A 14,133-nucleotide genomic window follows, 5' to 3' on the forward strand; every position below is an offset into this window, starting at 1 on the left:
CACATGCAGTGGCGCAGCCTCATATCTCCACCACAGTGAAGAGCTCACATCAATCTCACTCCAGCTCCTGTGGAGTGAGGCAGAATCCTACATTTTACCAGTCAGTTTTACCAGTTAGAAGAAGCAAAGTGGTTCCCATCCCATCAGCTGGGATGTGCCAGCCTGGGGCACCATGGGGTGGCAGCCAGCCACTGGCACATGCAGGGACACCCAGGAGGCACCCACCAGTCTCCAGCTACAAGAAGGGATAAAACTGCACCCCTCCCAAGCCAGCAGCAGCACTCAGCACTCAGGCAGGGAACACCCATTCCCAAGGGCTCCTCTTTCAGAGGACAGCCTGGTTGATTTTAAACTGGTAGAGGGTCTAATGCCCTGCTGGAGGGAGCAGAGCTCCTTTCCCTCCTGGTTTCATGGAGGTGAAGGAGGGGCCCAGCCCCACCTCTCCCTAACCACTCACCATGGTGGATATGGAATGAGACAGGTCCAGCTTCCCAACAGAATCATCCGTGAAGGGCAAGGGCACAACAGGAACAATCCCACAATAAGGAGCCAGGCCAGGAAGAGCTGAGGGTAGGGTGGCCCTGGGGCACAGCCCAATTCCCTGGGGCCTGCCAGAGAGAGCCAGCCCAAATACAGGGACAGTGCCATGGGACAGGGACAGGGCTGGGCTGAGAGCCATGACCTACTGCTGGCACCACGGCCCCTTCCTGGAAAAGCCCCTGGATCGGGAGAATATCCCAGCACCTGCCCCCACACAACCCTTTGGTTTGGATACAGCCATTGGTGGCATCTGAAGCCTTGAGCTGATCCCTGTGGGAAGATGAGTAGGAGCAGAGGTGAGGGCTTGGGGTTGCTCCAGACCCATCCTGGGGCAGAGGGTAAAGGCAGGAGCTTTTCTTGGCTCTTTGGACCATCCCAACCAGCATGGTGCAGGTCAGGAAACTGCTCCTCCCAAATAAGCAGCTCCAGGTGTGTGAAGTTCATCTGAATGCCCCTTTTATTGAATGCCGTGATAGTGTAGTGGGAACATGGAACAGGGTTAAGACTGCGTAAAACAAAAGCTGGAAGAGCAAGAAATTTCAAAAAAAAAGGAAAAAAAAAGGTTAGACCAGTTAAACCAGCATTGGAGTGGAGATGTATGGGGGTTTAATGTAGTGTTAAAGGATAAACTTGAGCGTCTCCTGCACGTGCCCCACACCAAGGCAGGCTGTTTGTAAGGTCTTGAGTGGGACATGAAGGGGTTGTGTCCCAGCTGAGCCCACGCTGGGCAGGCAGGAGGCACCAGTGGGGTTCGGAGGAGTCCCGAAAGTGGTACCGACCCCGGGGCTCCCATACCATGCAGCTGCATGGGAAGAGCTCCTATGCCAGTTCATAAACATCTTCCTTTTCCTAGTGATGATTACATGTGTGATAGATAGTTCTCTAGGCAACATGTTTCAATGAGAGTCAACTCTGGGGATACACAGCCCAATCTAACAATGAGAAATGCGCTTGCAGTCCAACAGAAGCTCTGCTTCCCTCTCCTCAGGAAAGGAGGTGGTCCTCTCTCCCCTCCACAGCATGTTAGGGTCCCACTGGAGTTTCCTCTGCAGCTATTCTTCATCGGAGGAAGAGCTCTGATCCAGGGGGTACACCATGAACATCACGTCGGGCCGTGACGGGACAGCGGGATGGCCAGGCCGCACGATCTCAAAACCCAAGAAGCTGAATGTCTTCAGGAGTGGAGCTACCAAAGAGAAGGAGATGTGTTACCACTAGGAATAATCCTCTTTACCTCTCCCTTGAGCCATCAGTATCAAAGTGCATGGGACACCCTCTGTGAGTGCATCCAGAGCTTCCTATGCAAAGCACAGCCCTCTCCAGCAGGGGTTTTTGTCTCCTCCTGTGCTCATTGCAGCTGCTCCTAAGTGTCAAGGGATTTTAGTTGTGCAGCTGAGCAGCTTTGTCCATGCTTCTCCTGCAATGTTTCTTCTATCACCTGTGAGAAACAGCAATCGTTGGTTGTGTGCCTGCACCAGCTGCACATCTCTGCTTTCCCAGGATGCAGGTGGCCATCCCAGAGGATTTGTCCTGCCCCAGCGCCCCTTGAGCACCAAGAGAGGACAGACAGCAGCAAAGAGGAATCTCCTTAGAGACAAGGGAGACATTTGCTGTCTCCACAAGGAGGTGCTGGAGCTCAGTGGAAACTCCAGACAGCTCTGCACAGGGCGGGGTGAGACCCCAGGAAAGCCCCTTACCTGTGGGAATTCAGAGTGGGGCCAGCCCAGACAGATACGGTTCTGTGGCACCGTGCCTGTGTCACTGAAGCAATGGCTGCCCTGTGACCTGTGACACTCACCCTGGGGCATGGTCCCACCCCTATGGCACCCTCGGGCAATCAGCTCCAGGACACTGAGTGATAACGCAGAGGAGCTCCTGAAGCTGTTTTCTGTCAGCACTGAATTTCAGCTGCATAGACAAGGACCCAGGATCTGGACCACTCCAGAACTCCTACAAACAACCCCTGGCATTGGCTGTCCCCTGTCCCCAACCTCCATGGGGGCCACCTATGCAACCGGTGCTAGTGGTGACATAACAGCCAGGACTTGATTTGGAAATTATTCTTGGCATGGTAATGAGGGATGATGACATCTTCCTGGGCTCAGCTCAGCTTTACTAAGGCCCTTCATTTCGGAGAAGCCGGGACAGCTCATGAAGCTGCAGAGTAAAATTAGAATTGGGGTTGGAATTACTCTCTAGGATACAGCCTGACTCTGGTGGGATTTAGAGTGACATGTTCCCAGCCTGGTACATCCCCCAGCCCCCCAGGCTGTAATCCCTCACCCAGCATGTCTATCTTTAGACCCTAATGCAGCCCCCAAAGCCATAAGTATCTCAAGCCAGAGCCGGGATTACCTGTAAGCTTGAAAAGGACAGAAGTGCCAGGAGATCTTAAAAAAGCTGATGAATTTCAGCAACAGGCTCTAAGTGCTTGTTTTCTATCTAATAACTCCTCCCTTTCACCTTCGATGTCACAGCAGCCTGGTGCCAAATAGAGGCTTCACTGCTCACCAAAAGGGGAATATTAACTGACACCAGATGAAATAATCACCCCATATCATTCAGGAGCAGCATTTTGCACCAGAGTATTTAATGGCAGTGCAGCAAAGCAGAAGAACGAATCCCACACTGGTTTGGGCTGGAAGGGATCTTAAAGCTCACTGAGTTCCAACCCACTGCCACAGACCAGGACAATTCCACTGGACTAGGTTGCTCCAAGCCCTGTCCAGCAGATCTGCTGGAGAAACCGCAACACTCCCTCATCCTTACCCACCAAAAAGGGCTTATTTCCTCCACACAAAACTATTCCCACAGGAATTATGCACGTAACAATCCCTGCACAGGGATGGTCCCATGGGTCTTGCCCTGGGATGACCAAGTTTCTTTACAGCCTCAGCAGCACTGTGTGGGATGTCAGAAGCGAACCTGAGCGCGGGCCAGCCCTCACCTCGATCTTCTCTGCTTTTTCTGAAGCAGATGAAGACATAGTTGACTTTCATTTTTTCTTCAGCAAACTCCAGCAGTGCTGACAACCTGCCAAGGAGGGAGAAGACAAAAGGACATCAGCTGTGGGAAGTCCTGTCCTGAGGAAGCCTCTGAGCATTATCAAATTATCAACTGTTTGGATGATTTTGGACACAAAGATTGTTTACAGCACCCTTCCAGCGAACAATGGGTGCTGAAACAATGGGCTTCCTGCCCTGCAGATTCAAGAGCTGTCCTTGCTCCCAGTCAGGATAAGTTCCTGTCCTCACAGCCACAAACACCCTCCCCACCCGTGGTGCTTTGGGACTGAAGCCTTCGTAGTCAGGAAGCGGAATATCGCAGCTGCTCCCAGGCCAGGCTGCATTCCCTGGCAATGCACATGGGGGCTCTGGGAGTTCTGTGCTTTTTGGGAAGGAAAACCGCCCAGAACCAAGCTCATGGCAGGCAGAAAAGGAGAACAAACCATCCCCAGAGAACACGTGCACAGGCAAAGCCATTTCCTGAGCTGGATGGCACAGCTGCTGCCCCCTGAATCCTCGCTTCCTGCCTTTCCAGCTGGATCATTTCTGCCACCTCATGATGGAAGTGGTGCTGCAGTAACCCCTCCAGAGCCTCCAGGGTGGCACACCAATCAACTGCTGTCACTTGCAACCGCTGGCACTGCCAGAGCAGTGACAAACGGGCCTTCACTCCACATCTCAGTAACCAGCTGTCAGCGCAGCACAGGAGATTAAATTTGCAAGGGTTCTGTTAATATGTTAATGAACTACTTTAATTATGGCTTCTGGCCTCTCCTCGGCTGTTTCACCCAGCTAAAAATAACCTGACAAAATTGCGCTTTAAGTCACAATGACACTGGCAAATAAATCCCCTCCCAGAAGGACCCATTCCAGGGAGAGCCCGGAGATTTATGGGCCAGCTGGAGAAACTACACAAACATTTATCTGGACTCAGAGTCAAATGAGACAAGTGTGAGACAGCAACAACACTGCCACTTCCTGAAGGTGCCCAGCCGTGGGTTTTTCCTTAATTAGCTTGTGTCACTGAGGGATGAAGCCTACTTGGAGATTTAGGAGGAGCTGAGGAATCCAGCAAAGCCACATCTACACTGCAGCAGAGTCCTCTGGGACAGCACTTGGCAGGAAGGAGCTGCTCTGGAAGCTGCATTTACACTAACTTCCCATAGCAGAGCTGTCTGGACAAAACATGACCGGATTCTGCCAAGAGAAAAATCAGTGCTCCTGGCAGAGCCCGGCACCAAAGCAGCAGCACTCCAAGAGCAGATCCACCTACTGAGGAGGAGAGCATCAATAGGATGGAGGGGTTTTTAGTTACCTCAAAGAGAGGAAAATCTGCCAAGATAGGCTTGCAAAGTGGCCAGCAGAAAAATAAAATTAAAAAATAATAAAATATCAGAGAAAATCTTCTGGCTTTCTATACCAAAGTATACAAAGATTCACTCTGCTCATTTATTGCTTGTTTTTCATTAGTGTTGGAACTTAGAAAATGGTAACTCATCTGGAATATAACTGGGGGAAAATATTCCTATGGAGGACTCCACAGACAACGGAGCAGAATGTGCAGAAACCACAATCAGAGCTGCTATTGCACAGCCCATCTTCCCCACACACAGCATGGAGTCCCAGGATGGTTTGGTTTGGAAGGGACCTTAAAACTCATCTCATTCCAACTCCTGCTATGGGCAGGGACACTTTCCACTATCCCAGGTTGCTCCAAGCCCCATTCAGCCTGGCCTGGAACACTTCCAGGGATGGGGTGTCCATCTACAATCACTTATATAAGCAAAGTCCTGTCCTCCAGGAGCCATGGCTGCACCTTTGGGATCCAGAACTTACCCTTCTTTGCTTCCATCAGCTAATAATCCATCAGGGATTTCCACAAAGAGGCTCTGGTTTGAGAGCACTGCATCCCAGGAGGAGGTCTTCACCTCTGTGACCTTGTACTGGAAGTGGACAATGTCAGGCTTCCCTTCATGCACTGGGACATCTTGACTAACAGTGATCTTCTCATCCTGGGAAAATGAAAAATGTGAAGTCCTGAACAGCCAGAAGACAACTGGAGAAAGCACATGCAAAGGAATGGTCTTAGGGTTTTACTGAGAAGAGGATCATGCTTTTCCCTTCTCCTTTTGCTGGCTCAGGGACACATAACACAGTTCTCAGCTCTCAGAGTGATTTCCAGCCATGTTTTCTTGTTAAAGAATGTAGTTTTACATACTGACATACTATTAAATTTCTGAGTAGAAGACTCCACTCTCTCACTGCAGGCTCCAGCCACATCTGGTGGTGCTTCAGGAACTGCCCTTCCAAGAACACAACTGGACCCAACACCCAGCACAGAGCCTCTGCTACCACAGCCCAGCCAGGTTTGGTGCCTCCCCCATCCCCAACACAGCCTTTCTGTTCCAGGAGTGACCACAAATTGCTTTCCCAGATTTTATGGTTTGCCTCCTGGTGTAAGGGAGGAAAACACAGAGCTTAGGGAAATTCCAGAGCAGATCTGAAGCACATGTCTTTCCCCAGTCCTGCCCCATGAGGATGCCAAGCGTGCAGATTACTTGGGATCAGCTCAGCAGTTCCTAGAAAACAATTCAGTGGTTAAAGCCCCATTCCCTCAGACAATTCCTGCAGGCACTTGGCTTGCCCAGTAATGATTTCCATGTTTCAGTGCAAAGAGCCCCAGTGAAAGAAGCAGAGCCCCGAGTTAACACTGTTACTGCTGTGGAGCTGAACTGTCCCCTGTGCTTGGTGACAGCTTGTGTGTCCCTGTCCCTCACATTCACAGGCACCTGGGCAGCTTTGAAGGGCAGAAGCAAAGCAGATACCCAAAGTCATGAGAGCACCTGGAGAGCCATGTGTCCCTCCCTCCTCAGCAGGTGGGTGGGCAGTGGTTCACTCCTTTGGGTCATTGGGTGAGCATTGTCCAGCCTCCAGATATTTTATTTTAACAGGGTGATTAATTCAGCAGCTCCTCACAAGCCTTTACAGGCTCCCCAAGCCACTGTCCCAGTGCTTTAATTCCTATTATCTCCTGTCTTTAAACAGATGCCCCTTGGTTTGATTACTGTATGACAGAGAAGCCTCCGAGGACATTCAAACTGGTGACAAAGTAATACCATGGGCAAATTGGGAGCTGCTTGGCCTCTGAAAGCCAAGCAGAGGAAGCTGCCTTTCATTGAAAGCTCACAAAGCTGAGCTGAAAAACAAGTTTACACTTCACCAGAATAAATATCCTGTAGGAAACAAGTTTATTCATTGAGTATGAAGGAAGTCTGAGTGGCTGAGTGCACCAAGAAACACACTGAGAGCTGTTCCAATGAGGTCAATCTGTGGCTGTGATGGAGCCAGCAGAGAGAGGCAGGGCTGAATAGAGGTTCTTAAACAAATCCAAGGGGCTTATATGCATATCCTCCAGCAGTGACTTTACAGGACCCTTTACAGTTGTTGTTTCAGTGCAGAAAGTGTTTCTATTCCAGAAAACATACTTCTCTCCAGAAAAGCTCACAGATCATGCTTTTCCCATGCTCACAAAACTAAAACTGGGTGAGGAAGGTAAGGAAAGCAGGCTGGGATTGACACATAGGAGGTGTGCCTTTGAGTGGGAAGGCTGGCACTGCCATAGGAAGGGAAAAGCATTCTGAGACATTTGGTTCAGAACTTCTTGTCACCAGAAGTTGTGTCCAGTGCTCTAAACCCAGTGAGATTGTACCACTGAATCCCCCTGTGACAGCCCAGGAGCCAAAGGCAGCACGACCACAAAGATTAGCAGAACCAGTTCCCCCGGTTCAGTGGGAATTACGTTTACACAGCCTGGCTGGGGCAGCTGACACTTTATTTCTAGGCATCCAAACAGAGATGCCAGGGAAGAGAAAGGCTCTGTGGGCTGCTCCTGTGAAGTAACAACAGCAGCCCAAAATTTTTTGGAAGCTGCTCAAAGCAAAATCCCATTTACACAACAAACACTCGGTTTTAGTTCACCCTGGAAAAATCCCCACACAAAATCCCCCTGCCACGTTCCTGTGGACAAAACCCCCTGCCACCAGACTGAATTTTACCCAGCTGTCCAAACCCTGGCTCCCCAGCCCTCCAGCTCCATTTCAGCAATGCAAAGCTGCAAGGACCACTTCCACTTGTTTCCAATTCACCAAGCACAAGACTTCCCAGCCCCGCTCTGCTCCTCAGATGTCCCAGGAAGGATGGGGGGAGGCCCTGGTGTGTTGGCAGGGTCAGAAGGAAGGATGTTACAATCCACCCTGGCCAAGTGGCTGGAGAAAGCTGTGGAAGCACCCACTGCTGCCATGTGCTACATCTGCAGCCTCCTGCCAGCTCTGCCAGCCAGGGCACATCTCAGCTGTGCAGCACCCACACCGGTCACTGTGGCATTCCCAGCTCCAGCAAGGCTCCCTGGATGGAGGGCTAAGCTTAAAAGTCTCTTAACACAAAAATTCCAACACTTAAAGGGATCCCCAGTTTATGGCAGTGGTGTATCCGAGTGCTGCCTGCCCCAGCAGAGGCAGGTGTGTTCAGGAAGGTCATCCCTTGGACTGGAACAGCTGATACAGTTGGGAAAAGGACTTACACTTTCAGATCCAGATGCCTTTCCAGGTCATGCTGGTGGCTGCAGGCTGAAAAGCTCAGCTGCTGTAACTACAGTGCTGCCAGACTGAGCAGGTGACCAAGGGGGCAGACAGAACCCAGTCACCACTCTAAAGTGTGACACATCTCAAATCCTGGGATCAGTTCTGGGCCCCCATTCCAGGACAGACACTGAGGGGCTGGAGCATGTCCAGAGAAGGGAACAGAGTTGGGAAGGGGCTGGAGCACAAGTCTGATGAGGAGCAGCTGGGAGGCTCAGCCTGGAGAAAAGAAGGTTCATGGGGGCCCTTCTTGCTCACTACAGCTCCTTGACAGGAGGGTGCAGCCAGGTGGGAGTCGTGCTCTGCTCCCAGGGAACAATGGGATGAAAGGAAATTACCTCAACCATTTCCAGGCCAGAGCAGCTTGGGTATTAGGGAAAATGTTTTCACTGAAAGGACTGTCCAGCCCTGGCAGAGGCTGCCCAGAGAAGTGGAGTCACCATCACTGGAGGGGTTTAAAAGCCCTGTGGATTTGGCACCTGGGGGCACGGTGAACATGGGCAGTGCTGATGGAACAGTTGGACTCAATGACCTTAGAGGGTTTTTCCAACCCAAACTATTCCATGATTCTTTGTTACAGAAGGGGATGATTTTCTAACAGATTCAGCTAGTTTTGTCAAGCAATAAATCCAGGAGGAATTCTATCCATATTTCTGGGATGCAGCTATCTGCATGACATCCCCCCTACCAAAATCTGTGCAAGTTTGGGGCTGTACTGGAATCAAGCACTCCAAAGTCTCCAAATCATGATTCCTTCCACCTTCCTCCTCTATGCTGAGCCCATTTTCTGCCTCTGGGCCTTGCCTGGTGCACACACAAGGCTTGGCAAACCTGGCTGGCAGGAGTTCAGGCTGCAGGGTCCCATTTTCCCCCCCAGAGGGGATTCATTACTTGTCCTGAGCCCTCTTGAAGCTATTTTTGTATCTTTCTTCTGTGACAGGAAGCCCACTGTGCTGCTTCTCTGGAGTCTGTAAGCCCCAAACATCTGTGACAATTCACCCTGAGCATTAAACTGATGGGACCTTATCACTGGAGGCTCAGAGGTTGACATTTTGCAAGGGAAGCAGGTGAGGAAAGTGCTGAAAACTCACCAAAGGAAACTCTGGGAGCGACCATGAGGTCTGTGATTCTCTCAGGAACTCCAAGAGGAGATTTTGGGAGTTGTGGCCCAAAAGGGCCTGTATCTTTTCATCAGGTGACGTCTGTGTGCCGCCCACGGGTTCATTAAAAATCAGGTCTAACACCTATGAAAACACCCCTGGCTCAACAGCCATATTTGCAAGGTCAGCAAAAATTCATTCTGTCTCATCTAAAAGGAAAAGCAGCCCTTGTCCCAGAAAGGAGACAGATGTGAGCCAAGTCACACAAATCACTCTACAGGAAGGAGCGGCCAGGACTCCTCATTCGAAAGGAGAGGTCCCATGGAATGAAGAGGAACACAAAATGAGACAGCTTCAAGCCTGCAGACACAAACCCTTGCTGATCTTGCCCTGCCTGTGCTCATGTTCTAGAAACAGCCCTGTCTGGGAGCTGCCTCTCCCATCTGCACCTCGGTTCAGGCAGCTCCCAGGCCCTGAGAGCTTCACCTTCTGGACCAGGGTGCAGGAAGGAGCTTATCAACCCCTCCCTCGCTGCATTTCACCTTTCTTGCTTCTCGCTTCCTTTCTCTGCCAGGCATTTCGGAAGCTCTTTCACATTTTGATAATGCAGACTCCACGTACAATAGCTGCAGCAGGGCCCTGGGGACAGGCTAGTGAATGATCTGCTGCACAATGGTCTCTCATTTCTTAATAAACAGGTGATATTTAAGCAGCAGAGACCTGTCTGCAGCTCAGTCCCTGAAAAATTACTTGTTCTCCCACTTATTATCTCAGAGTTCTTTGCATTTATTCCCACCAGGCTGTGAAAGGAACTGAACAGAGCTGTAACACAGGTACAGGTCAATGTTTAGATGTTAAATGTATCTCACCTTATATATCAGAGCTGAAAGAGAAGGATCCCTGCCACCCCCTCGCCCACCGGGGATCTTCGACAGTGGGTGAGGGGCATCAGGAGCACCACAGAGGCCCTGGAACAATGTGCCTGCAGCACTGCAGCTGGGGACAGTTACTCAAAGGTAAAATACTACTGCAAGAAAAAGAGAGAGAACACCGTGTTACATTAGCAGGGATCATATTTTGGAGGCTCCAGTTCTCAAAACCCCACATCATTTGTATCCTTGCTCCTCCACAGCACCAAGAGGTCAACACAGAAAGCACCCACTGCCCCAGTGGCACCAGAACCCAACGAATGGAGGAGGGGCTAGAGCCAGGAACCCAGAGAGTGCTGAGCAACCTCATGCTAATAAGGGAGGCCTGGAAGGCTGCCAGGAGCAGATGGCTGGGAACACATGACCAGATGAGCACACATTTTCTAGAGGCAAATATCTACAAATAGATCAACAGGGCCCAGGAGGAGAAGGTTTAAGTTTCACATTTTCAAACCCAGGAGAAGTGAAAGGGTTGGTTCTTCAATACGCTCTACAACATCCATGGCAATATTTTCACACACACATGAAGCACCTTGCAAGCATCCTCCACCCCAACTCTAAAAATTACAAGTTCACCCCACAGAGCTACTTTGAACAGCAAGAAAACACATTTCCCTTGCAGTTTCCGAGTTTGTTTGGAAGTCCTACACACAGTCCTCCAGAATTGCTTTGGACACAGGCTTTAATACCTGCTCTGGTTTTTAGGAAGCTCATCAAAGCAAATTATTTTACTTCTGGAGCCTTTGTTCCTCTCTCAGCACCACAAAAGCTCTGTGCTGAGGCCCAGCAATGTTCCTCTAGCACAGCCTGCAAAGGCCTTGCAGGGAGAACAGTTCTTCTCTGTGCTCCCATTCTGAAACACAGCAGCACAAAGCTATGGAAGCCACCACCAAAACAATGCTGTGAGGGGGGTGTTTCATGAGCACAGAGGGAAGAATGAGGCTGAAGTGAATAAATTCTGCAGCTGTTCTGACAGCCACTGTCTGCCCCGAAACTTCTCACTTGAAGTGGTTCCCAGTGCAGTGTTTTTCCACTCTAATCCCTGTCCACGAGGCAGACAGGCTTAAGTATCCAAACAGCAAGTACAGAGCTGCACTGTCAGAACTACCTCAGATGCCTAGAAACAGGGAATCAGACTGGTTTGGGCTGGGAGGGACCTTAATGCCCACCCAGTTCCACACCTTCCACTAGATCAGGTTGCTCCAAGCCCCATCCAACCTGGCCTCATAACTTGCCTGTGCCAGTTGCAAACAAAACTACTACAAGCTGGTATTTCTGGGTGCCAAAAACAACTCACAAATGCACAAGGCAGAATTCACCACAGATCTCTGCTTACCACCTACCACCAAAACCATCTTTGTACAGGAAACACTAATATTCTTCCTCCACATATTCCCTCCCCCAGGTTTGCTAGACAGGGCACTGGGGCAGCATTCCCATGTGCTAGAGCAGGCACCTCTTGGAGAAAAGGCAGTTTCAATACACCAGGAGATGTCGGGGGTCAAAGCAGGCTGTTCTGTGCTCCCTGGTGTGCCTGGGGCTATCAATGGGCCAGTGTGTGTTCAGTAGTAGAGGATGTCCAGAGGATGACAAAGCACTTTGTGCCGTCCCCACCCCCGAAAGCTGTTGGCAGCTTTGTTATTCCCTTCCCTCCTCCCTCTACCCTCCAGCCAACAATGTACTATTGATAGCTCTTTCCAACTTGCGGCCAAGGCATCGAGAAACTGGATAATGAAGTGGAGTTGTGGGGAAAAAAAAAAAAAATTAAAACAGAGAGGCAGCCAAAGACACTTCCCGGTTTCACTTCCTCTGGCACATGCAGAAGTCAAAACACCAGCCCCCTTCAGCTGCTGCCTGCACATCCCTGGCCCAAATCTGCACACCTCCACTGTCCTCCCCCCAAAATCAGGGTCCCTGCACACCACCATTATCCCCACCAAGGACTGGAGTTCTGAAAGCAGCACCCTCAGGGAAGTGAGTGTGTGTGGGGCACAGATTAAAAGGGCTTTTGCTTTCTCCAGCTGTGCTTCAGCTCACTGGGAAGAAATTCATGCAAACACCCAACAGCATCTGATCCCTTCATCCATCCTCACACAAACTGCAACTCTCCCTGAGGTCTGTTTGCAGCTTAAAAGTTGGGCTTGTGCTCCCTTCTGACATCTGTCCTCCTTGGAGAAGCTGCTTTCCTGCAGCTTGGTTGAAATTAAGATGCATTTAGATCACCAAGGCCTTTCCGTGGAGGAACTCCTCAGTACAAGCTGCTCTCTGTGCCCTCCCCGAAAGGGGAGCTGGAAGTCGATGTTAAGCTCTCATCCCGCGGGTGTAATTTTAACTCACTAAGCTCCCAGCGATCCCAACCCCGTGCCCTGTCCCTGGGAAGTGCAAAGGGCAACTCAGCAACTTCAGAACCCCATCACTGCTGCTCCTAGGCAGGCCTGGCACACAGAGCCAGGCAGAGAGCACCACCAGCACATCACGGGCTGAAATCGACACGTTTCCTTGTGTTTTGGGAGTTTTATTTGTTTTGAACACTTAGACCAGATGGAAGGATCCAGACAGCTCTCCTGACATTGGAGAAATTACTGTTTTGTTTGTTTTCCTTTCTGCCCCTTCCCAAAACGGGCTCTGGAGATGCAGCTGCACTTGAATACTAATAATAACGCTAATAACAACAATAATAGGAACAATTATTATCACATTATTATTATTGCTGGACACATATCCAGGCGCCCGATTTGAAGAGTAAATTGTAAATAACCATCTGACGAACACAGCACAGCTCAAGCATCTCCCACACAGGCAACGGGAAAGAACCGAGGCTGCTCCATACGCATCCTCTGGGCTCTTATCGGCGACAGAGGCGCAGGAAATGACACTCTGGGGACTCCAAACAAGGAACACACATACAAGATAAATCGGTCAGCTGAGAAAAATACACAGATCCTGCAAGTTCGTGCCTGCTGACGCCCAACCTACCTGGAAAAGCACCTTCCTCCAGGCAGAGAGAGGCGCAGGGGGCGCGGGGAGGGAGCGCTCGGACCCCGCCGCGGCCAGGGCTGCTCAGCGAGAGGTGCTCAGGCCCTGGCGAGCCCAGACCCACCCCCTGGGGCTTCCTCCAGGGGGAAGCAACGCCTCGATAGGGATTTTAAACGGGGAAAGGCCGAGCGGCCACCCCACGTCCCGCGGCCTCCCCGCCGCCTCCGTGCCCGCCCGCGCCCCAGGCCCGCCCGCCGCCGCCGCGCTGAGGAGCGAGGGAGGGCGGGGAGCGCGCTGCACACCTGTCCTGGGTGTTTATCATCGTGCGCTCGCTCCGGTGCGGCTGCGGTGGCTGTCGGCGCTGGTGCCTCGCTGTGCCTCGCTGTGCCTCGCTGTGCCTCGCTGTGCCTCGCTGTGCCCCGGCTGTCCCCTCCTCTCCTCCTCTCCTCCGCTCCGCTCGGCGCCGCGCTCCGACTGACCCCGCGGGCCCGCGCCCGGACACGCCCCCCGCGCCGCGCGCTCCCGGCCCCGCCCCCGGCCCCGCCCCACGGCGCGCGGGCAGCCTGGGAACGTGCCGCCCCAAACAAAGGCGCGCGCCAGGCCGCGCCCCCGCCTGGGACCGCCCCGCGCCCGTGACGTCACCGAACCGCGCGGGCGCGCGCGCCTGCTGCGTCCCTGAAGGGGCCGAAGGGGAGCGCGTCTGAGCGTCTGGGCTCTGCCCCGGCTCCTCCTGGTCATCCATGCGGCCCTGGCTCTCCCCTCAGGCTCCCGGATCTCCTCATGATCTAGTTTTCCCCATGGTCCTAGTTCTCCCTTCAGGCTCCTGGTTCTCCCCATGGTGCTGGTTCTCCCTTCACACTCCCAGCTCTCGTGGTCTGGTTCTCCCCACGGTTCCCTGGTCCTCCCCTCGCAGGTTCCCCGTTCTTCTCAGGCTCCCAGTTCTTCC

The 14,133-nt window shown here is 51.9% G+C and overlaps 1 protein-coding gene across 1 annotated transcript; it reads right to left on the reverse strand.

Annotated features, from left to right (window-relative positions):
• Nucleotides 1–974: 974 nt before the first annotated feature.
• On the reverse strand, nt 975–13,594 carry OAZ2 (ornithine decarboxylase antizyme 2). Its single transcript, XM_059858047.1, is given in 6 exon segments — nt 975–1,726; nt 3,488–3,573; nt 5,382–5,557; nt 10,152–10,232; nt 10,234–10,309; nt 13,490–13,594. Coding segments are annotated over 6 exon segments (573 nt in total). The 5' UTR covers nt 13,510–13,594; the 3' UTR covers nt 975–1,592.
• Nucleotides 13,595–14,133: the final 539 nt, after the last annotated feature.

Source organism: Haemorhous mexicanus, chromosome 13, assembly GCF_027477595.1.
Source record: "Haemorhous mexicanus isolate bHaeMex1 chromosome 13, bHaeMex1.pri, whole genome shotgun sequence".
NCBI lineage: Eukaryota > Metazoa > Chordata > Aves > Passeriformes > Fringillidae > Haemorhous > Haemorhous mexicanus.